This window comes from Rhynchophorus ferrugineus, unplaced genomic scaffold, assembly GCF_030347505.1.
Source record: "Rhynchophorus ferrugineus isolate W39M unplaced genomic scaffold, kcgeb_rfMv2 rfM1, whole genome shotgun sequence".
NCBI lineage: Eukaryota > Metazoa > Arthropoda > Insecta > Coleoptera > Curculionidae > Rhynchophorus > Rhynchophorus ferrugineus.
In genome coordinates this window covers 16,846,270-16,872,032 of record NW_027472580.1, presented here as the reverse complement: position 1 = coordinate 16,872,032, position 25,763 = coordinate 16,846,270, and the positions used below count along the sequence as shown (strand labels likewise).

Below are 25,763 nucleotides of genomic sequence, written 5' to 3'. Positions count from 1 at the left end.
TGGCGCAGTGGTAAAGGCGACAGGACAATCCACCCACTGTTGCGATAGTCGCGGGTTCGAATCCTGCTGGGGCATGGTCGTAAGTTTATGTTTGTGATTGTTTAAAATTTGTGATTGTCCTAGGCAAGAGTGTAAAATCCGACAAGGAAAATGATCCGTCACGCCAGTAACTAGGTTGGGTAAGACCGGATTTCTTCTGGGATGATTTCTAAGTTGATCACTCGCCAGTCGATAGGCTTAATGCCGAGAACGGTGGTTTGAAACCCACGTTAAACTGTAGGTCCAGTTGAGATAAACCTATAGTTGGTAAAAGGAGACTTTAAAGTATTCGAAAAATATATAAACATAATTTTTAAAATATTTTTAAAAATCTTTAATTTTCTTTTTTGAAAAAAAAATCAATTTAAAATTCGAAAGCCCTAGTGTCAGTGCATAATCTCATCAGCAGGCAAACCGAATAGTAATCAACCAAGCTGAGTAATCTGCAAGATATCAATTTTCCAAAGAGTGTTTTAGTTTAGTATTTTTATTAAACATGTTATTAGTAAATTTTGTATTCCATAAAAGGATAGCTTAGAAAAAGTATGATATTTAAACTTCAATAAATGGCTCCATTACGCCATTTACCGTTATCTATCTGAATTAATTAAAAGTTAATCTTATTGAATGAAATAGTTGTTCGCTTCATCACCGTCGCTGTATTTGACGTCATTGCCCAGTTTGTTTGTTCTTATTGCGGTAAAATGACACTTTTGCATGTATATCAACTCTATTAAACCAAATATTGAAGATTTAAAATTTTAATGATCTGATAATCTGACGACAACTGATAGTAAATACGACCTTTCTAATCTCGCCAGATCTTATTTGACGTCAATTCTGGCTTACTTTTATTTACGTGCGTTCACCTTTCTATTATTTACTATTTCCAACTGTATTTGCGTATCTGTTTTTTACCTACCACATTAAAATTTAATAAAAAGCCACTCAAGTACTTTTATTCGGCTTTTCCACAAAATCACTGCATGTTATTTTTTGTCAAACATGTTTTTGCTGAATATAACAGATCAATTGAAGTCCCCGGCCTACCATAGTAAAACACATTTCTTGACAAAATTAGTTATTTTATTTAACATTGTTCCCTTCAAGGTTGATACAGTGATTATAGCAACCCTCCAACTTTTTGTTGTCTTTTTGTTTTTTAATTTGTCCTTAAAAATAGGCCTCAGTTTCGCCAATCATATTTTCATTCGACGAAAATACTTCCCAGCGAACATTCTTTTGATATCTGAGAACAGGAAATGGACAAACAGGATGAAGAAACAATTCGAAGCCCGATTAATGGATTTTTGCCATCGTTTTGACTGACTTGTGACACGGTGCATTGTCTTGGTGAAGCAACACTTTCTTTTTCTTCAAATGCGGTCGTTTTTTTGGCGAGTTCTATCTTCAAACGGTCCAATAACGCTATGTAGTAGTCGCTGTTGATGGTCCTTCCTTTTCAATGAAAATTATTCCATGCGTATCCCAAAATACACACGCCATAACCTTGCCAGCCGACTGTTGCGTTTTCCCATGCTTTGGAGCGGGTTCATCGTGTGCAGTCCACTTGGTTGACTGTCGATTGGACATCAGAGTGAAATGATGGAGCCATGTTTCATCCATTGTCACATATCGACGCAAGAACTCGGGTTTATTACGCTTGATCATCTTCAAACACCGCTCCGAATCATCAACTCAACATTTGCACATCTCATACCCAAATTTTCGTGCATGATATGATGTACACGTTCAGTTGATATATTTAGAGTGTCAGCTATTTCATTAAATTTCAACTTACGGTCATTCAAAATCATTTTGCGGTTTTTTTAAAATGTTTTCGTCGGTAACAATCTCTTTTGGGCACCCACTGCTTCACCGTCTTCGGTGTTCATTTCAGCACGTCTAAACTTAGCATACCAATCCTTGATGGTTAATTTTCCTGGGGCAGTGTCCGGAAACTCAAGCCAAGTTTTTGCTTCAACTGTATTTTTCGCTTCAAGAAAACAATAATTCTCACCCGAAATTCCTTTTTATCCATTTTTTCACAATAACAAAAGTTGTTTCAAAGACAGCTGTCAAATTTATACACGCATCTTTTTGAGGGTTAGTGCTAACTAAAATATATATGGATTTAATTCTAGTAGCGCCATCTGCATGTCAGGTCGGATGTATAATTAAAAATCGTTTTGTCAAATTCCAGAAAAATTTTATAATACAAAGTCTCTTAATACAAATTTGTTCATTTTCTTAAATGTATCGTGTAGTCTTTTTATTACTATCACTGTTCAATAATTAGAATATCTTTTGTCTTCTTATCTGAAATTATGAATTTGAGAATGATTTATGAAAATTACTGTACTTATAAGACTGGCTGGCTAAACATGTTTAGTATGTATATCTGAAGATCTCGACCAGGGCATATTTAGCATTCCATAGCCATGGCATTTCCCAATACTTTATTGTTATGGATTAGCCGGATAATTGTGATGCCACCTTCATTGCTTTTTTTTCTTTTTCCAACATGACCAGCTAGAACTAAATGGTCTTTTGCTGATCTCGCTTCGAGTTCAGGATGGTAAGGTTTTGCGAGCGACAGAGACCCTGGTCTACGGCTGGGATTGTTGTATTTGATTTAACTACCGGGGTTTATGGATGGGTAGGATTTGATCAGATTGTTATCGTGTTCTAAGGCGCCCAGGAAGAAGCTCACACTGATTTTTTTTAAATAGTTTTGCGTGGTGCTTCACTACAAGATACTATTGCATTGCTACAAGATAATACGAAGCACAAAATAATACGAAACTGCATATTATAAGAAAAGGGTTGTCGCGTCTGGTGACATAACGTAACATGCGATGTATTTATATTATAACATCTGATAAATAGAATATCCCAGAATGACTCAGCTTCTATTTATATGCTTTCATTAATTTTAATCAATAATATCTCTCAGTTAAAATGCGAATGAATAAAGTAAACTATTGTGGTTGGAAACAATTGGTTTTGACACTTCTCTATATAATAACAATTTTTACATTTAGTATTATTGAGTTTTTCAGTATTTGTAAAGCTTTGGTTATTTATTACGTGTGATGTTTAATTAGAATGTGTTACCGAGGACGATGAAACACTTTTAGAGTCCTATTGCTCCGTTATATTACAATTGTCGGTTTTGGATGTTAATTGAAAAAAATTACCTGAAGAACCAACAATGTTTGAAGTCAATAAATTGCTAGTTTTATTGATGAAAGTCAGCTCAAATTCTAAAAATGACTCTCGGACAACTTAGCATTTGACAGAGCAAATAGGCTACACAAATTGACAAATCGAAAAGGTCATTACGGGTAATTTCTCAATCATAGTTTCGTTGCTTGCCAGGCAATAAAATAAGAGTTTTCTGTGGTGTAGTGTGACTGAAAATGAAAAATAGATCGGCTACAAATATTTCAAGCTTAAAAGTCATCCATGTCTATATAGAAGGCGAATATTCATGGCCATGAAGTCTTGTTCTTCATATGTCTTATTACATAAGCAAATACCTTTTGACATCAATTAAATTAATAATATTATAATATTAATATAAGAATATTTATTAAATTATATTAAACCATTTTTTCTTAATAAATGAATCAATGAACAACAATTAAATAATAATATCATCAAATGATTAGAGCTTTGTTTAATAAAGAATTAATTTGCACTAAAAACTACTTAATTGTTTTAGGTTTTTGTTTATCATTTTTTTTACATTGAAATTAGACTAGAGACTGGAAAATACAACTTAATAGTTCCAAATCTGTCTATGGTAATTTTGCGTTGCGGCCATATATCCCATGTTTTATTGACGGATGCCCAATTCCTCAAGCAGAATCAGCCAAATATATCTCGATGGTACGTTAAACTCAAAATCAAGCAACTGTACTGGTCAGTCGTAAAACACTCTCAACTTGATCTGCAGTCTAAGAGATTGGTTTATCGATCATAAATTTATCATAAAGCCAATTTGGACCTATGGGATACAAATATGAGTTTGCACTAAGACATCAAACTAACTAGTTATCTAACGTACCCAAAATAAAGTTCTAAGATTAATTACTAATGCTTGTCGCTACGTAACCAACGACGAGCTGTACGATGACCTCGAAATCAATATGGATACACGAAGTGGTCCATGATTTCGCCTTAAAACATGAAATAAGGTTGCTAAATCAGAGCAACGTGGAAGCAATACAACTACTGGACAACACGCAGGAAATCAGAAAGTTGAAGCGAATCAAACCACATGAACTTGTTTAGTGTATAAGTGTATTCTTAAGTTTAGTTTAGTTTTATTTTAATTTGGGAAATACCTAGTGATGTATTAATCTTATACGCCTTGCTTGTGTATTAACGCAAGTACGGTAATAATTAATTAATATGTAAATTAAGATTGTACTAAGCATATCTAATGTAAGATGTAATTAATTTACAAAAAATTGACATCAACATTCATAATCTCCCCAAAGACTGTAACTGATATAATATAAAAGTTCCCGGATAACAAACCGCAAGTTTGTCGCTTACCATCGCGTAAGAGCCATAATTTAGTAATAGTTTAATTAATGAGGCCCCATCTAATCGTGTTAGCGCTCGAACTTTACCTGATTTACAGTTTGCGTTTTCGGCCGAACATCAAGAGAGATCCGCGTAAATTATATATGAATCGAGTCGAAGCACAAGCAGTTTGGCGTACGTCTACTAAAGTAACTTCGTGGCTTTTCTCGCTGCATTAACATTTCTTACCGTAAGATCGATATATCCGGGCTTATACCGACACTTTAGCTGATAAAGAGGTATTTCTCAATTTATTGAGTTCAAAATTTAAACTATTAAAAATTGTTTAATGACATAAGTATATACGGTATATATGGTTTTGGACCTGTACAACCAAAAGCTGTTTATAATGTACATTAGGAGGCTGAACACAAATGAGCGGTCGAGATATTTAATACATTTATTGTTTTACTATTTTTGATCATTAACGGTCATTTGTTGAATTAACAGGTTAGTTGAAAAATCCCTGGCCTACCATAGTAAAACACATTTTTTTAGCAATTTTAGTTTTTTTTTTATTCAACATAATTCCCTTCAAGGGTGATACACTGATACCATTCCAGGACTTTCCTTGAAAATAGGCCTCAGTTTCGGCGATCACCTCTTCATTCGACGAACATTTCTTCCCAGCGAGCATTCTTTTGAGATCTGAGAACAGGAAATTGTCGCCGGGGGCTAGATCCGGAGAATACGGTGGATGAGGAAGCAATTTGAAGCCCAATTCATAGATTTTTGCCATCGTTTTTACTGACTTATGACACGGTGCATTGTCTTGGTCAAGCAGCGCTTTCTTTTTCTTCAAATACGGCCGTTTTTCGACGATTTCGTCATTCAAGCGGTCCCATAACGCTATGTAATAGTCAACAGCGACTACATGGTCCTTCTTTTTTCAAGGTAGTCAATGAAAATTATACCATGCGAATCCCAAAATACAGAGCCCAGTACCTTTCCAGCCGACTGTTGCGTTTTCCCACACTTTGCAGCCGGTTCATCGTATGCAGTCTACTCGGATGACTGTCGATTGAACTTCGGAGTGAAATGAAGGACTCATGTTTCATCCATTGTCACATATCGACGCAAAAACTCGGGTTTATAACGATTGATCATCTTCAAACACCACTCCAAATGATCAACTCATCGTTGTTTTTGGTCAAAAGTGAGCTCGCGCGGCTCCCACTTTGCACAGAGCTTTCTCATACCCAAATATTCGTGAATGATATGATCTTTAGAGTGTCTGTTTCATTCAATTTTAATTTATGGTCATTCAAAATCATTTTGGGGATTTTTTAAATGTTTTCGTCGGTAACTCTTTTGGGCATCCACTGCGTTCATCGTCTTTGGTGCTCATTTCACCACATCTAAATTTGGCGTACCAATCCTTGATGGTTAATTTTCCTGGGGTAATGTCCGGAAACTAGGAACCAAGACAAATTTTTGTTCCAGCAGTATTTTTTCGCTTCAAAAAGCAATATTTTATCAACATGCGAAATTCCTTTTTATCAATTTTTTTCATAATAACAAAAGTTGCTTCACTTAAAATGCTATAATTCACAAACTAACGATCCGACAGCTGTCGAATTTATACACGCATTTTTTGAGGGTTAGGGCTAATTAAAAACATATGGATTTATTTCTAGTAGTGCCATCTAGTGTCAGGCCGGGGATTTTTCAATTGACCTGTTAAGAAGTATAAATCAGGAATGAACAGACGTTGAATTGAGTCTTTTATACTGCGCGGCATCTCTTTCATGCTTAACGCCCAACAGCAATCGCTCATGATTCCTTACTCTCATTTACGCTTCTTACTCAAAAAATTAAGATACAGTCCATGTATACATAATGCAATTTTGATTATAAAATTAAAATAGATTGAGATAAAGAGAAGAGAGTATAATTGATATTATACCCATCTATAGGTTATGATACAGTTGTTGTAAATAGTATGTGATTAATTGTATACAAATTAGAACTAGCGATATATGCAACTAATCCTAGATTAATAAAGCAACTTAAGCCGGTTTCTATCCGCGTTTGTTTCTGAAAAGAACCTTTAATATTTCGACATTTTTTTGGCATCATCCGCCATTCTCAGGTTTTTCTTCCAGAACGAGGAGTAGAGAAGGCAAAATGTCAAAATATTAAAGATCCAAAGGTGGCTATAAACCCTATGGAAATAGTGGATAGGAAAATACTATATATAGTATTATGTAAATAGTAATGTATAGTATAAATACTATACAGAGTATTTCATGCCCATAAAAATGATAAAACCGAAAATTCAGTACTTCAAAACCATATATAGAACTTTAATAATAGTTATTACCTATTGATCGCGCTGTCCTATTTTCAACTGTACGGCAAACCAACAAATTCCGAAATGCGATCGGAACCGATAGTCCAATCAGAGCAGATAGGGTCCATTCTCTATTTCAAACATACCGCCAAATAGACAATTAATTTCTACTTTACGAAAAACAAACTCTATAAATCTAATTTCGTTGAATAGGTTCTGGAAAGCTCGTAAGTTTTAAGTTCGAATAGGAAGTTTTTGCAGTGCTGGTTTCCTCTGTCCCGTAAATGTACTATTGATTTTCTGCGAGGTATTCGTTCTAGATTGGCTCCGCTAGTTCGCCGAGGTAAATGGGAAAACATACAGAAAAGATCTAGTAAATATTAATGGAGTTTATAGCGCACTTAAAAAACTTTTATTAAAACTCCGAAACTTGAGACCAGAAGTTATGTACTGGTTTGTTGTCGTACTTTGATCGGAAGTAGTCGGCAGCGTCGGTCCTTAGTTTGATTAGTTCTTAGTTTTTTATCTTTTGTTTGTTTACTCATATATTCATCAATCAGTAGACAAATAATTGTTTTTACGAAAAATATTTTATTACCTTTAATAATTTGTTCAATCTCTATTGTGTCCAGTAATAGTTAACTATCATTTATTGTAAATATTTTATAAACATAATGTTGACCAATTTATGTAGTATAAATCAACACAAATAACAAATAAATCTTTTAAGGTAAACTTAATATACTGGTATTAAATTTGGAGGAAATTTTATACCTGAAATTGTTTATCCCCTGTTATCTTCATTAATATTGCGAATATATGTCACTAAGAACACAGTTTCCTGGCTTATCTTTAGTAGATTTAGTTATTTATTCTTTACTATTTCGGCTTGTTTTATTTTATAGTTGTTTCTTCGTCATCTTCCACTCTTGTCACTCTTCCACTTCTCTTTTCTACGTTTGATGTTTATTTCATTCAGCACAGGTTTATTTTCGAGAGCCTGGCACCAGGCTGATTATAGTAAAAAGAAAATGTAGTTTCATATATGGTCACGGATATTACCCTTCTGTCGAAATAAATAACTCTCCAGGCCTAACTATGACTTTTAGATTTTAAATTGTCGTAGTGAATCTACACTTCTTTGCTCAGCCCAGTCACAGAAAGCTTCTTATTTTTGTCCGGCAAGCAATGAAACCAATGTTGAAACTATTCAATATGGTATTTTCAGCCAATTTCAATTTCACTCCTTTTTTGATCCTTGTCGTATTTAAACGCCTAGAGATAGTTGATTCATCAGTTGATTAGCTGAAACTTCTTCTTCAATGTTTGAACTGGGTTTTCGTTGGAGTCTTCTTCGACAATTATTTTTTTTTGCCTTCAGATCATTCTTCATTGATATCAAAAATCACTACGAAACACAAAACCGATAATTAATATATGACAGAGCAACATCACGACACGTTTCTAAAAGCATTTCTAATGTGATTGGCTAATGTCTTGTGGTGCTCATACTCAACACCTAATACAATATTTCATTTTAATACAATATGCCATTCTTTCAGTTTTACCTTAAATGAAACTATGAACAAAATGACATTCATTCGAAATTATTTTATGATAAAAAGTGCCCAATATCAAGACAATATGGCCACCACATCTCGAATATTTTTACTAAAGTTGATTCCCTATTCAGCACACTAAATTAAAACTTACATAATCAAACAATTTGAATAAACTAAATGACATATGAGGTTCAACCTCAGCGTCAGTATAGAGCACGATTGTGCCAACTTGGCGACAAAATTATCTTTGCTAATCTCTTCTGAGAATGTGGCCGAATATACTACAAATATGATCATGCATTGACGAAATGGAATATACTCTACATTTGGGGGTATTTTTTAACATTTAAATTGAGCAGCGCCAAAGAGCGGGACGCCTGAGACTATCCAAGGCTAAGGATAGATAGTATCATAAAAATATAAGCGCTTCCACAATCACATCATCCGAAATCAGTTGAAGCAATTGAAAATCATCAGACTATATAATGTAATAAGTTTTATGAGTTTTCCAACGTGTCATCCTACAGTATTTTACGATATATTAGCGTTTTATTAACGCACAATAAACCCCTTCATTATTATTTTTTCATCAGTCATAAAACATCACAATGCATTATCAATTTTTATTTAAAATCAATAAAACTTCGATAGCAAAGAGATATTAAAAGTAACCGGAATAACTGATCAATATTAATTTATACGGCCCCTTTTAACGTTCAAAATCCCTCCAATTGATTGCCTACCAAACCGATATAATAAATAAAACATGGGGACGATATGTTCAAAAGGAATTCGACGGAAAAAAATAATTGATTTTCTCGCCACCACCGCAATCATTTACATGACTGAGAGATAAACGGTCATAAAGATATCCTATTTATTTTTCATTATTTTTTGCCTAATAAAAAAATACGAAAAACGGTTTGTTATTCTACGAGATGATGTTTTATTCATCAGGTGGATAAAGATCCCGAAACGTTGTAGAAATCGTTACCCAGTTTAAGAATATCAATAAACGGTTCTTGTCATTGTGTTGCGGACGTTTCAAACATATGCTACAAGAACGTTAGTGAAATTGGTAGATATTTATCTTATATATACTAAAATAGAATGTATCTATATTTATTATAGGCGTTATTTTTAACCTTCGAAAAAGGAGGAGGTTCTATGTTCGGCTGTATATATTTTTTTATGTATATTCGCCGATTTCTCCTTCAATTATGTACCAATTTTCAAAATTCCTTTTTTATTCGAAAGAGTGCACTTCCGAGGTGATCCCATTGGAAGAAAACCAAGGTCTGTTGGGGGCAAGGGGGGGGGGAGGAAATCGAGGGAAACGCTTAAATGCATGCTCAAAGTTTTTCCATCTTTTTTATTTAAAATAAACAGATATTTGTTTATGATGTTATAGCTGAGCTGATGTTTTAAAATAAACTATATACATAATAATCGTTGTAATAACTAAAATCAATCCTCAAACAGTTTAATGATAATAATATAATTTTATATAACTATTTGGGCACGGTACCGATTTCAAACTGATTTTTATTTAGTTATTACAACGATTAAACAGGAGATGGATAAAAGAATATGAACATCTGATCTATATATACAATCTAATTGTTTCAGTGATGTTGGTGATGAAAATCTACTTCTCAATCTCTACTCTAAACCTCCCCATAATGATTCAATTATGTTGAGGTCTGACAATTGCACTGGCCAGAGCAGATGTTTTATTATATTTTGATGATCCTCGAAGCAAGACTGAACCATTTTGGCACTATATACGGACTCATTATCATCTTGAAACATAACAGTATTTGGCAGTAATATGCTAGTGATAGTAAGAACTTCATATTTCCGACCAGTGATGTGAATGATATAACCAGCTGAATACCATGATATTTTCATGATGTTTCCAGTAAGAAAGATCGTGATCCGGATCGTAAGATTTCTTGGGATTATCCATGCATAAACCCGGCAGTTTGTAGAAAACAGTATAATGGATGATTCGTCGGACCATACCACATTTTTCTCACCATAAATTGTCAAGGCTTTATGATCGTTACACTACTTCTTCTCATCATTGGTTTCATTTGACGCGATAATTTTATGTTATCTGGTCACAATCCTTTTAAATGTTCGTCAATGTAATCACTTCGGCGATACATGTACTAAAATTGGAGTGTAGTAAGTACTCGTAAAATGAGACGTATCACGCACTGAAATATAACTTACCAGACTTGGCATGTAAATTGAGCAATACTTACGCGTCGCTTTATTCACACAAAAGCATGGAGTTTATATTATTTTGCTTACTTCCTGTATATTATGTATTTCACATCCTAACATACACTATTGATTATTACCGCGTCTATTATTACGCCAGACTCTCATTTTCGAACACGTTTTCCCTTCTATTTTCTCGACTTTATATACGTATGCTTTATTCTCCATATTATCCATGCGAATAATATCCAAAGAGCCGAGCACAAATTGTACGACAGCGTGAAATGAGAAAGAAGAGTAAGTTTTTTTTCAAAGGAAAGAAATGAGATCGTTAGAGTAAGATGTGACTAACGAAATAAAAGAAGGGATAAAGGGGAATACCGCTTTATGCGTCGGATGGTTTTCTTTTTATTTAAAGTCGGTGAATTTCGGGAGATTTGTCGTTTATATCGATATCCACAAAAAAAACATGTTTTTCCATAGAGATTCAAGCCTTCCATAGAGGCACCGAATTTTAATATTCATGGCCATAAGGTCTTATTTTTCATATGATGGGTTCAGCAAGGTGAAGTGTATTAATAGCTGCTAAGACTATTATACTGTTATGAGATCAAATCAAAGAGATCAGCAGTAGCATATAACAGACGCAAAAACAGCATTATTATTTTACCGCACTCAGATTTTGATTTTCTCACTATTTTATTCAGATTAATACGCTGGCATGAACTAGTTTCTAAATACTGGAGAAGTGCGAATATCAAGCGAGTATTTTATCACTGTTGCATCTTTATATTTAAAGACGTTCCTATTATTTATGGTGTATACGTCAATTGACAATATTTCTTTCGTCTGTGGTTTGAAAGTAGTTCAGATGCTCTCGACATAATTAGATATAACGTTTAGCAAGAGAGGTTAGGCTAAAATAAAGATTAGAAAATGTGGTAAAGAAACAAGTAGTGTGTACAAAATATGGAATAACAGTTATGTGGCGTAATATGTATAATTAACCATTATATATAGCTAAAGCTATATAGGATATTGAAAGTAAATTGGTGCTTCGAGTTTCATACCTTTGTTAATATATGTATACTTAAATATTTGGTGGACCGAAATCACGGATTAGAAGTCCCAACAATTACTGCTAGAACTGAGTCGAAAATATATTGATCAATATATAGAAAATACTAACATATTTCCTAGACAATATTAGAAATGAAGTCATTCATTTAAGATACCCTAAATTAAAATAGATTGGTCTATCAGTCAATCACAAAGCCAGTTTGGATCTATGGAGTTGCACTAAGACATCAAGCGCACTAGTAATCCAACGCAGCCAAAACAAAGTTCTACGATTAATTATCAATGCTTATCGCTACGTAACCAACGAAGAGCTTCACGTTGACCTCGATTTCAAATGGATACACGAAGTGATCGAAGATTTCACCTTAAAACATGAAATAAGGCTGCTAAATCACACCAGTGGAGGCAATACAGCTTCTACAGAATACTCAGGAAATCAGAAGATTGAAGCGAATCAAATCAGACGAATGTATTTAGTATATAAATATATTTTTAACTTTAGCTTAAGTAGTTTTAGTAAATTAGTTTTATTTTAATTTGGGAAAGACATACTCCTGTATTAATCCTGCATTCGCCTTGCTTGTGTATTAATGTAAGTACAACAAATAACATTACATAAATTAGATTGTACTAAGCATATCGAACGTAAAATGTAATTAATGAAGAAAAAAAAGATGCTACAATCAGAACACAGTTGAGGAACAAATTCTGAAACGTAGATTGCAATGGTTTGAATATGTCTGTCCAGTGAAAGGTGAACGAGTTCCTCGGCGAAATGGACCTCTTGGGTGGAAGATACAGCGAACATCTCCGAGAAGGGCATAGATCACGAAAGTATGAGATAGTCCTTGCAGTTCGAAGCAATTAACATACTTCCTGGTTATCAACTCAAATCAATCAATCAAAATTCAAAGAATGGACATGACGGAAAAAAGAGTAAAGTAGTAAATGGTGTGGTTGAACCTCTTCCAATATACCAAGTATACTATATTTTTGTATAGTGTTTATACTTAATATATTTTTAAAATAGTAACTTATTATTAATTAAGGTTTATTGATATAATAAAAAAAATTGATATGATATTATTGATATGATAAAAAAAATAATTAAAATATATATTTTGCAAAGTTTACTCGATGTACAGTAACATCTTCGTCCATCATTGAGATAATTTAGGTTTAAGTCTCTATTGCTAATTGTATCTTTGGATAAGATTAAATTATTTACTCAAATTTTAATACTGTCTTAAAAAATATGTCTGAAACACACGTATTGAGTGAGACGTGAGACTGTAATCATTGATTACATGGAAGAATTGACTGGAAAGATACTATTTTATTTACAAGCCGTTAACTATACATGTTTTTATCTAATATACGTTCACTATTAGACACTAAAACCTTTTATTTTTCCCATTGGGGCTCCTATTCGTCATCAGAATCGTCCAGCAGTAGTCTGATATCATTGAGACGCTCTATTTTACTTGATATCTTTTCCCTATTTAGTTACTGCCCTAGTGGAATCATTCACGTTGCCCTTCGCTAAATTTCCCAAATTATAGTAAAAATGATCGAGATTTAAATGAACAAGTTGTATTTATTGGGCAACCTAAAGCCTGAAATGGCTTTGGCATTCCTTTGACAATTTTTTTATAGTTAGGGTCTTTATGATAAAAATTGGTCTATGGCCTCCTTCAAAGCAATCCACCGTGATATGTCATAATGAGTTAGTTATTGGTCGGTCATGAACCATCTAATGTCTGGTCCGATGAAAACACCTTCCTTGACCTTTGCTTCTGAGAAGCCTGGAAACTTTGAAACTATGTACTTCAATCAATCTGTATCTTTGGGAAGTAATTTTACAAATTGCTTCATCAATCCCAACTTTATGTGCAGCAGTGGTAAAAGTACCAAGTAGCAGTGTTTCTTAAATGACTGACTTCCTCGGATGCTTCTAAAACTGTAAAAGCATTAACGAAAATATATTAATATAAATTATGGCCCAACGTTACTTAAAAATAAAATCAATTATTTTTATAATTAATTTTCTAACTTAATTTTAATAATTATTTTTGCATTATTTTATTTAAATTGTATTTAGTGCTGTTGAATTATTCACTGTATACAGACGCTAATCATGGAAGCCATGGAACGCTCACAATTGCATTTTCAAGATTAATTTTTTTTCGTATTTGATTTGAAGAAGTCAGTTGTCGGTTCTAGTTTTAACCAGTTAAAAGTGATCATATAGATGTTAGTGGTAATAGACACAACAAACAAAGAACAGAGCAGAGCCTGAAGATACCAAAAAGTTAGAAGACAATTAATCGCAAGACTTATGGGGCAAAGAGCCAGCACAAACTCTCTAAGAGTTTTGAAACAATTTAGCAGTTGATGAATCTACTGTTTTCAGATGTTTACGTGCTTCAGAAAATATCCAAAACGAGAGAAAATTGCTACCATAAATAAATATAAATTGATTGAAAATGTCATTTCGAACCGCTTCAACATCGCTGTTTCATTGCATATGTGGCAAGAAAATAAGGGTTTTCAGTGACGTATTATGACTGGGCATGAATAGCGAACTTCGGCAATCGCAAGGGCAAACATTCGTGGGTTAGTCCAAACGAGCCATCCTCATCGACTCTGAAGCTGTATACTTATGGCTATAAATGCTTGCTATGCACATCAATAGGGTGTGGTGAATTACGGAACTACACTTATGAACTACAGAATTACGGTAAGGTGCGCTACTAGAATCAAATGAAACTGTTACTGTACGTGAATTAACTGCACGATTATTGGATAAAAACCCAGATCAAACACTCAAATAACTTTTAAGACAATTTCTCTATTGATGAATCAATTGTTTTTAGTTTACATGGATTGGGAAGAAAATTGACTACCACGCGAATTAATTAAAAATACAGTCAACGCCAGTTTGAATCAACGCCTGCCAAACCAATATCATTCTTTTAACATGAATAATATTGCCAGAAAGATCAGAATAAGTTACAGAAAACTATGTTTTTCATTTTCGTGAAACTTGAAATGAAACGTGAAAATAATCAACATTCTACACAATGTTTCTAAAATGCTAATGATCTCCAACCATCTTAACATTATAAAACAAGCATATCTATTCAAATGAAATAGCATTTCAGTATAGAACTGAATTAATAGCATTAACACTTTACTGTTCGCTGTCGCCGTATACATAATCCTACGCCAGCTTGGTTATATCATCCTTTTCCTCTTCCACATTACGCACTCCAACTACACATAACAAGTATATTATTACCATCGTATCGTATTGTCGGCTTTATAGTCTCATTTTCCGGCATAATTTCGTTTTTATTGACCCAGCACTTATACGTCTGTTTTATTCTTCATATTATGTCTTCGAAGAGTCGACACAAATTGGTTATACTAAAGCGCGACAGTAAGGTAAGTTTTTTTAACATAAAAAGAAAATGAAATTGTTATGGCAAGAAGCGAGTGATGAAATAAAAGGAGGAATAAAGGGAAATACCGTCGGGTTTTTTAATAGGCGAATTTCGGTAGATTTATCGCATTATATTGGGAGCTCACGAGAAAAAAACTAATTTTCTGTTGACGCTATTGTCTGCAATAATATTGGTGAATATTCAGCGAGGAATTTATATTATCAAAGAACTAGTAGAGCCATAATTGATATTCTATAGTGTTTCATAATAAATTGTACTCTCTTGAAATCGATTCGTTAACTGTTTTTTGTTTTCCCATTTGCCAAAAAAAAACATACAAACATATGAAGGCAAAGAAAATCAGATAATGTTGTAAAATGAAAGCTACAGTGTTCGATAAAGCACCAAGAAAGATAATTATTTTGCACTTTAATAGCGCATTGTCCACTATCTTTAAATTTAATAATAACGGTTCTAGTTAGAAGAAAAACTTGTATAGCACAAGTGCTAATGTAATAAAATATAATCATATTATATAATTAAATATTCTGAAAAAAAAAAGAATATAGTTAATTGATATATAACAAAATAGAATGTATAATATCTACGTTCTTTTGTTGGCTGAAATACAAAAAAAAAGGAGAAAAAGATTTCAGTAATAATAATAATACTAGTAATCAGATAAACAATTTAAGATAATTATTGAATATTCCCTATAAGTATAGTTTTAGATACAAAGAACTAACATACACTATTATGCACTGAAACAAACAGTCATTATAAGAAACCTTTTACAGGACATCAACAGAAAGACTTAAGGAAAGAAAGATATGCCACAATAAATAATTCGAGGTCTTCGTAATACATATATTAAAACCCGAAGTTATTCACAGTTTTCATAGAAAGAGTATTTGAAATGTATGATTGTAGAAAAAGAGCAGATGGGGCTTATAATGGTGTACGATAATTTGATTGACATATCAAAAATAGAAAATATTTAATCAACAACTGCTCCTAATTTCATTTACGGATTAAACTATCTCTGTGAGTAAATATTATTGTATTGATCTCAACAAGTACCATTTGCGGAAAGTATTGAAAAGCCTTTACTTTCAATTGCAGAATAGTTATATTTGAAAAATCGAGGAAGCAGATTTGGAACAGGGACTGGACAAAGGTTTTTACCAAACTCAGTAAGAACCTGAATCATATGAATTAAAACCTAAAGTCGAAAACGACTTTTTTGACATGACCACCCACCGTATTCTCCAGATACTGCTCCTTCGGATTGTCATCTATTCCATTCAATAGCACCCAGTCTGTCCATTGACTAAAATTTCATGCTAAATTGTGAATAGTAGTGTATAATATCTTTTCGAATAAGTGTCTAATAGTTTTCGTACAATAAAGTCTTTGATTTTGAAAATAATCACTTTTTTCATTATGATTTTCTAATATATAGTACTTAAATAAAAATAAAGAAAAGTATAAACTTTTATATGTAAGTCTCTAGGTAGAAATAAGTCGTTAGACATGATAAAATAATTTAAAAATAAAATAGAAATAATAGAGAAGATACAGAAATAAAATAAAAAGTACTGTATAACTAGAACGTGTAAGGAACAAATGATATATAAACAGTAAGAAAATCATAAAAGCAACTGTTTCCAAAAGCAATTAAACACCAGCACTCACATTTATTATAAGTTTATATATTTTAAAAAGGCCAATAAGTTACAAGGACATAATAGCTTTTAAGCTACTAATAATAATAATAGTGAACAACTATTTATGAATCATTAGAATAATTTATCTTCTAAAGCCATATATGAATCAATCAACCAGTTTTTGTCATCTTCATGTGATATCAAGTGATACTGAGCATTTAAAGCTGTACATAAAGCGTTTCGGTTTAATTCTCCAAAATTTTTACAAATTTTCATCAAGCGTTGTCATTTGTCCTACTCCACCCAAAAGCCCAAAGAACAGATATTGGGATTAAAATGTATCTAGTATAGAAGCATACATTTTAGGTGTTTTTCACGTTAAAATCACGTGTTTGATTTGAAGAAGTCAGTTATCGATTCCACTTTTAACGATTTAAACGTGATTATATCTAGAGGCAATAGACAGAACATACAAAGAACAGAACAGAGCAAAGAACAGCCTGCAGGGACCAAAAAGTTAGAAGACAATGAATTGCATGGCTTATTGGGTAAAAACCAAGCACAAACTCTCAAAAAATTTTGAAACAATTTCAAGCAATTGATGAATCTACTGTATTCAAATGTTTACATGATTCGGAAAATATCCAAAACGAGAGAAAATTGCATATGTTCATTTCATTGCATTGTTTCATTGCATATGAAGCAAGAAAATAAGGGTTTTCTGTGACGTATTATGACTGGCCATGAATATGAACTTCGGCAATCCTAAGTGCAAACATTCGTTGGTTAGTCCAAAAGAGCTATCCTCATCGACTCTAAAGCTGTATACTTATGGCTATAAATGCTTGCTGTGCAAATGATAAAATCAACAGAGTGTGGTGAATTACGGAACTACAGTTACGAATTACAGAATTACGGAAAAGGTGCGCTACTAGAATCAAATGAAACCGTTACTGTACGTGAATTAACTGCACGATTATTGGACAAAAAGCCAGCTCAAACACTCAAATAACTTTTAAGATAATTTCGCTGTTGATGAATCAAGCAGTATTGGAAAAGGGACTGGACAAAAGTTTTTGCCAAACTCAGCAAGAACCTGAACCATATGGATTGAAACCTAAAGACATAAAAATACTTTTTTGACATGATCACCCACCGTATTCTCCAGATATTGTTCATGCTAAATTTTGGATAGTAGTGGATAGTATATCCCCAAATAAATGTGCAATATGTTTCGTATAATAAAGCTTATAAATGTATAATAAAAATAGAGCAAACTATAAGATTTTATAAGTAAGTTAGGTTTGGTAGAAATAAGTGGTTAGCAACGACATAATAAAATAATTGATAATAAAATAGGAAATACTGTAGAACTACAACTTGTAAGGGGCAGATGCTACATAAACAGTAAGAAACTCATAAAAGCAACTATTTTCAAAAACAATTAAACACCAGAACTCACATTTTATTTTAAGTGTATATATTTTAAAAAGTTCAATAAGTTACAAGGACGGTAATATCTTTTAAGCTAATAATAATAATAATAATAATGAACAACTGTTTATGAATCATTAGAATAATTTATCTTCTACAGCCATATATGAATCAATCAACCAGTTTTTGTCATCTTCATGTGATATTAATGATACTGAGCGTTTAAAGCTGCATATAAAGCGTTTCGATTTAAAGCTCTAAAATTTTTGCAAATTTTCATCAAGCGTTTTCATTTGTCCTACTCCTCCCAAAAGCCCAAAGAACAGATATTGGAATTAAAGGGTATTCTAGTCACATTTTAGGTATTTTTCATGTTAAAAGAAATATTTGTTTTATCCATTTTTACTAGGTTTTTATTAGCGTTTGAAGAATACGTAAAAGAGGAAAAATGACAAAATTCAAAATTCACAAGGTTACAGCGAGTGGGTATTTTTTTCACTTTTGCGAATTTTTGGAAACTAATAAAAACAAAAATTTAAAGAAAATCGGTTAAAATAAAAGCAGTTTTGAGAAAAACATGTCAAAACGTTTAACATGTTGTTTTTAGATCCCGCGTCACTATAACAGCATAAAACATAAATATACCTCCGAAGTTAATTTAAATTTTGAACAATCCTCCTACGGGCATATTCTTGATTGGTCGAGCTTTGAAAATGTTTACAAAATTGTTTTTTTTTTTCAAATTTGTATACTAGAATACCCCCTTAATTTTTATCCGATTCTTAAATTGGCGCAAAACTTCTAAGTTGATGCTTTCTAATATATAATCAGCACAGCCCCGAACCTCTGCCCTAATTTATCTATAGAATGTGATCGGACGACCTGGGCGATGTTTCGTACTGCGGAAAGTCCTAAAGAATTTCTCGAGAATTTCAATATTTAAAGTTTAAGAAGTTTATTTAAAAAGGGTACTTTAAATATCTGGACTTCGTGCCGAATGAGAATGTTTTATATTTTTAGAAATTTTAGGAAGGTTCGAAGAATTCGAAACTATTCCGAGATTCGAATCTGTGAGATTGAAATAAATTTTAATTCCGAAAAATTTCTAGATATTTTTTAAGAATTCTAGAAGAGAAAAATTAAATGCTGAAGTTTATTTTACAGTTTTGTGATGACCGCTTGGTAACGGTGGTGCGTCAGTTGTTATACGGGGATTGTCTTTTATAATTCGGGATTTTGTTTTCGATTTATCATACTAGTTCCGGCATGTGTTCATACAGTAACTTCATAAAAACAACAAAAAATGTCGGCTAAAAATTAAGGGATATTAAATATTTTATCTTAAATTTTAACGTAATTTCACAACAACTAAGAACAAACAACCCAAGCTAACTACTCAATTAGATGGTTGAAACGGAGATTTTTCTACCTAAAATAACTTCTACTACCTAGCTTTCCATTTATTATTATTTGATCCATTCAATGTATACAAATTCCAATCATGGAATGCTCAAAATGGTATTTTCGACATTCTTTACTTTTGTTGTTTGACATAAAGAAATCTGTTGCCAAAGCCCATCAAATCAAACATTTCTTGAACTTTATGGTGATGCAGCTTCATCATACCACAATTGTTAAAAAAAGAAGAAGTATCAGACTGGTAGCAGTTGATGAATTAACCATTTTTCAGACGTTTACATGCGATGGAAAATGTCTAAATGGCGGGAAAGTGATTTCAATTAGTCATTTCCAACTGTTTTAACATCCCGGTTTCATTGCTTGCCAGGCAAGCAAAGAAAAGTTTTGGGTGACGTATTGTTACTGGCGATGAAATGTGAATCTACTACGAAACTTCCATGCACAAGAAGTTATACAATAGTTCAGAAGAACCGTCTACATCGACATCGAAGCGGAATATTCATGACCATCAGGCAATGCTGTGCATATGGTAGTACCGCAAGGTATAATATATTATAAGTTACTAAAACCGAATAAAACTGTTGATGTCTACCAATGTCAATTGAATAAATTGAACAATCCATTATTACAAAAAAAAAAACAAAATTAAACGTCGCCTTATTGCATATTCTAACGCACTAATAATAATTTAAAATTAGTATCAAATTATTTAGCATATAGATCATATTATATTATATATTATTGGTATTGATGATATATTATTAATATTATATTCAAATTACACAATTGGTTCCTTTAATTTTTATCCATTATTTCACCTATATATAAACTAGTAAGAAATCATCATTATTGTGACAATCAATATATCACTTTTTCGATATAGAAATATTTTACGTTATATATTCGTAAATGAAAGTCTTTCCCCTTTCTGCCTTATTTTGAGGTAAGGTATGTCACGTAATCAGAATGCCCTTGTTTATTACTTTTTCATTAAATGTGTAAAGTTCAAATTCATTAAAAATGTTAAAATTTATATATATATATATATATATATATATATATATATATATATATATATATATATATGAGCAGAAATTAACCTACCGTATAAAATATATACCGAGCTCATTTATTACGTATGACGATTTTTGCCAGTTTTTGACAAGCGTATTTTCAGAATCACCAAAAAAAATCAAAAATATTGTTATTTGAAATCTTTATTTCGGAAAAATAATTGTAAAAATTAAATATACACCAAATGAAATATATATTAATACTATTTCAAGGCATTGTATTGTAAATGGTTACATACATACATGGATACGTACATCATTCATTTTAAGCGACTATTCAAGTCTAGAAATTTGAAAATATCGATTTTTTCACAGTTTCAGAGCCTTTAAGAATATGCCCTTATGCCTCGGATTTAGAACGGTATCTAAAAAAAAGACTACCGTTTTCGAGACTGTTGAGGTATTATCTCAAGTTCTATCCAACAGGTTTACTCTGAAATTTGGTGTCAGCCTTCTCTATACGTGCTTCTATCATATCTAAGTAAAATACGATAATCTCTCGTTATCCGCGGGGGTTACGTTCCGATAAGATGGCAACGGTTGGTGACACCGCGTTCGGCGAGGGATCCATACACATACGGATTTAGAGAAGCATGTAATTTTTGTTATATTAATAGTTGAATTTATTTATCTATCTATTCATTAGTGAAGAAAAATCTATGTATGTATGTACGCAAATATAAAATTTATTTTTACTTATATTTTAGTTGTTGATAAAAACTAGCGTTGGGAACTATCGACTGAAAACGACTATCGACTGTTTAGTAATTGACTACTTTTTGCTATCGACTATTTCAGTCGTATACTTTTAGTTACTATTTTTGATTCTACCGGTTTCATTCGACTGATTTTTAACATTCTGGCTCTGACGTCCTAGCCGCGACCTTGGCGAAAATGTGCCCAATTTATGCTTACATAGATTTATATGTAACAAATATAGTTTTATGATTTTTTTACGATATATTGTATATTAATAGCGCAGCATTTTGGAACGATGTTTTTCAAGATTGTTAATGTAATAGGGTAAAAAAATTCTGAATGATAAATAGTAAAATATTTTTGACTGTTTTTATGGCAATAATAGGTAATATTTCGATTACATTCTTGGTTTTTGTTAAAAAATATTTCCCTTCAATAAGAAATCAAGCATTTACTTTATTTGCAAATACTCTAGTAGTTATTGTTTAATCATTTTTAATTTGGTCATGGTTTGGTTTTTTTTTCTATGATTAGGTATATGTTTAATTTTTATTTAGTATTTATGTACATCTTGAGTTTTTAGATTTTGTTTAAGTTCTATCGTATTGTCTATATTTATTATAGTATATTATTTAAAAATAGTAATTAACATATTAAAATACGATTAAACATGTGTGTAGTATTATTCCATTCCAGCAAAATTACCTGTCCTAGCACTTATCTTCATCCTTTCTACTAAAGATCAACAAAAATCAGTAAATATCCAAATTTTGTTATAGTTTTAACAGGTCAATTGAATAGTCCCCGGCCCACCATAGTAAAACACATTTTTTGGCAAAATTAGTTTTTTTATTCAACATAATTCCCTTCAAAAGTGATACACTGATGATAGCAACCCTCGAACTTTTTGATACCATTTTTGTAGGACGATTTGACCGTTGCTTCAAAATAGGCCTCAGTTTCGGCGATGACCTCTTCATTCGACGAAATTTTCTTCCCAGCGAGCATTCTGTTGACATCTGAGAACAGGAAATAGTCGCTGGGGGCCAGGTCTGGAGAATACGGTGAATGGATGGATTTTTTCCATCGTTTTCACTGACTTGTAACAGGGTGCATTGTCTTGGTGAAGCAGCACTTTCTTTTTCTTCAAATGCGGCCGCTTTTCGGAGATTTCGTCCTTCAGGCGGTCCAGTAACGCTATGTAATAACCGCTGTTGATGGTCCTTCCTTTTTCAAGGTAGTCAATGAAAATTATTCCATGCGCATCCCAAAACACAGACGTCATAACCTTGCCAACCGACTGTTGCGTTTTCCCACGCTTTGGAGTGGGTTCATCGTGTGCAGTCCACTTGGATGACTGTCGATTGGACTTCGGAGTGAAATGATGGAGCCATGTTTCATCCATTGTGATATATCGACGCAAAACTAGGGTTTATTACGCTTGATCATCTTTAAGCACTACTCCAAATCATCAACTCGTCGTTGTTTTTGGTCGGGAATGATATGATGTACACGTTCAATTGATATCTTTAGAGTGTCTGCTATTTCATTCGATTTCAATTTACAGTCATTCAAAATCATTTTGTGGATTTTTTTAATGTTTTCGTCGGTAACAACCTCTTTTGGGCGTCCACTGCGTTTACCGTCTTCCAGTGTCCGGAAACGCGGCATCAAGTCAAGTTTTTGCTTCAACTATATTTTTCCCTTCAAGAAGCAAAATTTTATCAACACGCGAAATTCCTTTTTATCCATTTTTTCACAATAATAAAAGTTGCTTCACTCAAAATGCTTTAATTCACAAACTAATAATAATAATAATAATAATAATACTAATAATCCAAAAACTAATAATAATAATAAACTAATAATACTAATAATCCGACAGCTGTCAAATTTATATTATACACGCATCTTTTGAGGGTTAGGGCTAACTAAAAAACATTTGGATTTAATTCTAGTAGCGCCATCTATGTGTCAGGCCGGGGATTTTTCAATTGACCTGTTACTTTGAGACGTTATAAGAATATATACCGAAAGGCTCCTTAAAGGGCTTTAAAAATATGAAAATAAAATCGTTTTTAATTTTCAATTTCTGGACTAGAATACTCTCTTAATAACCATGGGGCACGACTAAGGTTGTTGTGAATTGTTGGCAACAAATTGATACAAAAATGAATAATACTTTAGTTGTTTATATCAATATTACTATTATTTCGTGAACACGAAATGGTTTCGATCAAACATCGAGATTATATTAACATTGGGAATTGCAAAACGCATCCTGGCCAACGTCAAATAACAGGAACCCATAATTTATTTTGGATATATCAGAAATAAATCCGACCGTAAATGTATCCGTTACATTTCATAAATATTTACCCGTTGCATAGTTGCTTTGTTAAGTTCGAATGTTTACATTATAACGTCGTCTTTTGTTACAGATAAAGGAGTATGAAAAACTCGAGTCGCACGAAGACAGGAAGGAGAAAGCCAAAGAAATTTATGATAAATTCATAATGAAGGAACTCTTAGCCAGGACGCACGTAAGTACAAGCTTAAAGACATTTTCCCTCTTGAGTTATTCTTTTTAATATAGCCCGTTCTAATTTCGAATAAAGAGAAGCAGAGCGAAAGGATTTTTTTTTGTTAGTCTGACTAACGTTGAAACGGTTTTTTATTTTTGAGAATTTTAAGAGGTTTTACGTTTTTTTTTAAGTAGTTGAGTCGTTTAAATTACATGGAAAGAAATAGTTCTTGCTTATAAATTTTTTTAAGGAATTTCAATAAAGGAGTTTCCGAAGTTTTCTTAACGGAAAGGCATTTTAAGAATCTGATTTCATGAAATATTTTTGGGAATTTAAAGGATACCGGAAATTTTATACTGTCCTAAACTTTAAACAGTTATTAGACCCTTGCATCTATTATGATCATTTTTTCACATTTAAATCTTGGAAAAAGGAAAATATAATATATATTAATCAATATGTTTTCACTCATTTTCTACAACTTTTTCCCATCTTTCTGGCAACATGGCGATGCCAGGTCGAAAGAATGATATTGGTTTGACAACCATCTAATCATCGATCAACATTTCGAAACCATCTACCAGCTAAGAAATCGATCTAAATCACTGGTATCCAGAAGGCGCTATCTGGTAATTACGCTGTGTGGCAGAGCTTCCCAAGATTGTGTCCTTCACGAGATGAAGTTGTGCCTATAACTCGCTATTTATTTTTTGTTCAACAATACGTCGTTTAATGTATTCAATTGATATAATTTTTTTGAACGCTCATCTTTTTGCCTGGTATGCAATGAAACAGCATTATTGAAACGGTTAGAAATAACCGACTTCAACAGAGGAGGAGGTTCTATGTTCGGCTGTATATTTTTTAATGTATGTTCGCCGATTTTCAGAATTCTTTTTTTTTGTTCGAAAGAGGTGCTTCTATTGGCACCAAATCAAGATCCGATGAGGGGAAGAAGAAGAAATCAAGGGAAACCCTCAAATTTTATAGACACCTACAAAGTTTTCACATATTTTTTGTTTTAATCTAAAATAATCAGATATTTGGGTATGATGTTATTGCTGAACTGATGTAATGAAAAATCGTGTCAGTTTGCTTTTTAAACACTAACCATATCATTGTTATATTTTTAACAAAAAAATTTAACCGACTTCAAAATATAAACAAGAAGCTCACTAAAAACATAATCAAACTTAAATTTTGAACACAAAAAAAAACGTTTTTAATAGTTTGTAGGTTAGAGTTGTGTTTCATTATTCTTACATTGAACTCTTTTCCATACCACATATGAGTTAGGGTTCTAAACGCATTTGTAGCTGTATCCTCTGGAGGCAATAATGGCTGTAATCCAATCCTATCGTAACAATAGCATATCCATAATAATATGTATGACTTTCTTTAGAGAGCATATTTACCTTTTATGTTTAGTTTTTCTGTCTTTCGATACAGTGATTCCTTGTAAAGACATTTTTTGCCATATCTGCAAAACATTTACTTCTTTCTCTCCTGGCACTTTTTAACCAAAGACTCATGTATATTCTGAACAGATATATACAATAACATTTAATACAGTTATCATATGTTAATTATATACACCCTTTATTTATTTCCATTCTCATCACCCTGTCTTAGAAATTGGCGGCATTGAATCATATCATATTCAGAAAGTTTCATTTAGGTGAATAAGTAAGTTGTTAATTT

At 32.5% G+C, this 25,763-nt stretch overlaps 1 protein-coding gene across 3 annotated transcripts in view; it reads left to right on the top strand.

The window, feature by feature from the left end:
• The window catches only part of Gprk1 (G protein-coupled receptor kinase 1), a 270,383-nt gene that overhangs the window by 167,803 nt on the left and 76,817 nt on the right, over positions 1-25,763 (top strand). For all 3 annotated transcript variants that reach the window (XM_076402702.1, XM_076402691.1, XM_076402710.1), the window contains one exon: positions 23,979-24,080. In XM_076402702.1, the coding sequence (XP_076258817.1) occupies positions 23,979-24,080 (102 nt within the window). The remainder of the gene's footprint in view (positions 1-23,978; positions 24,081-25,763) is intronic.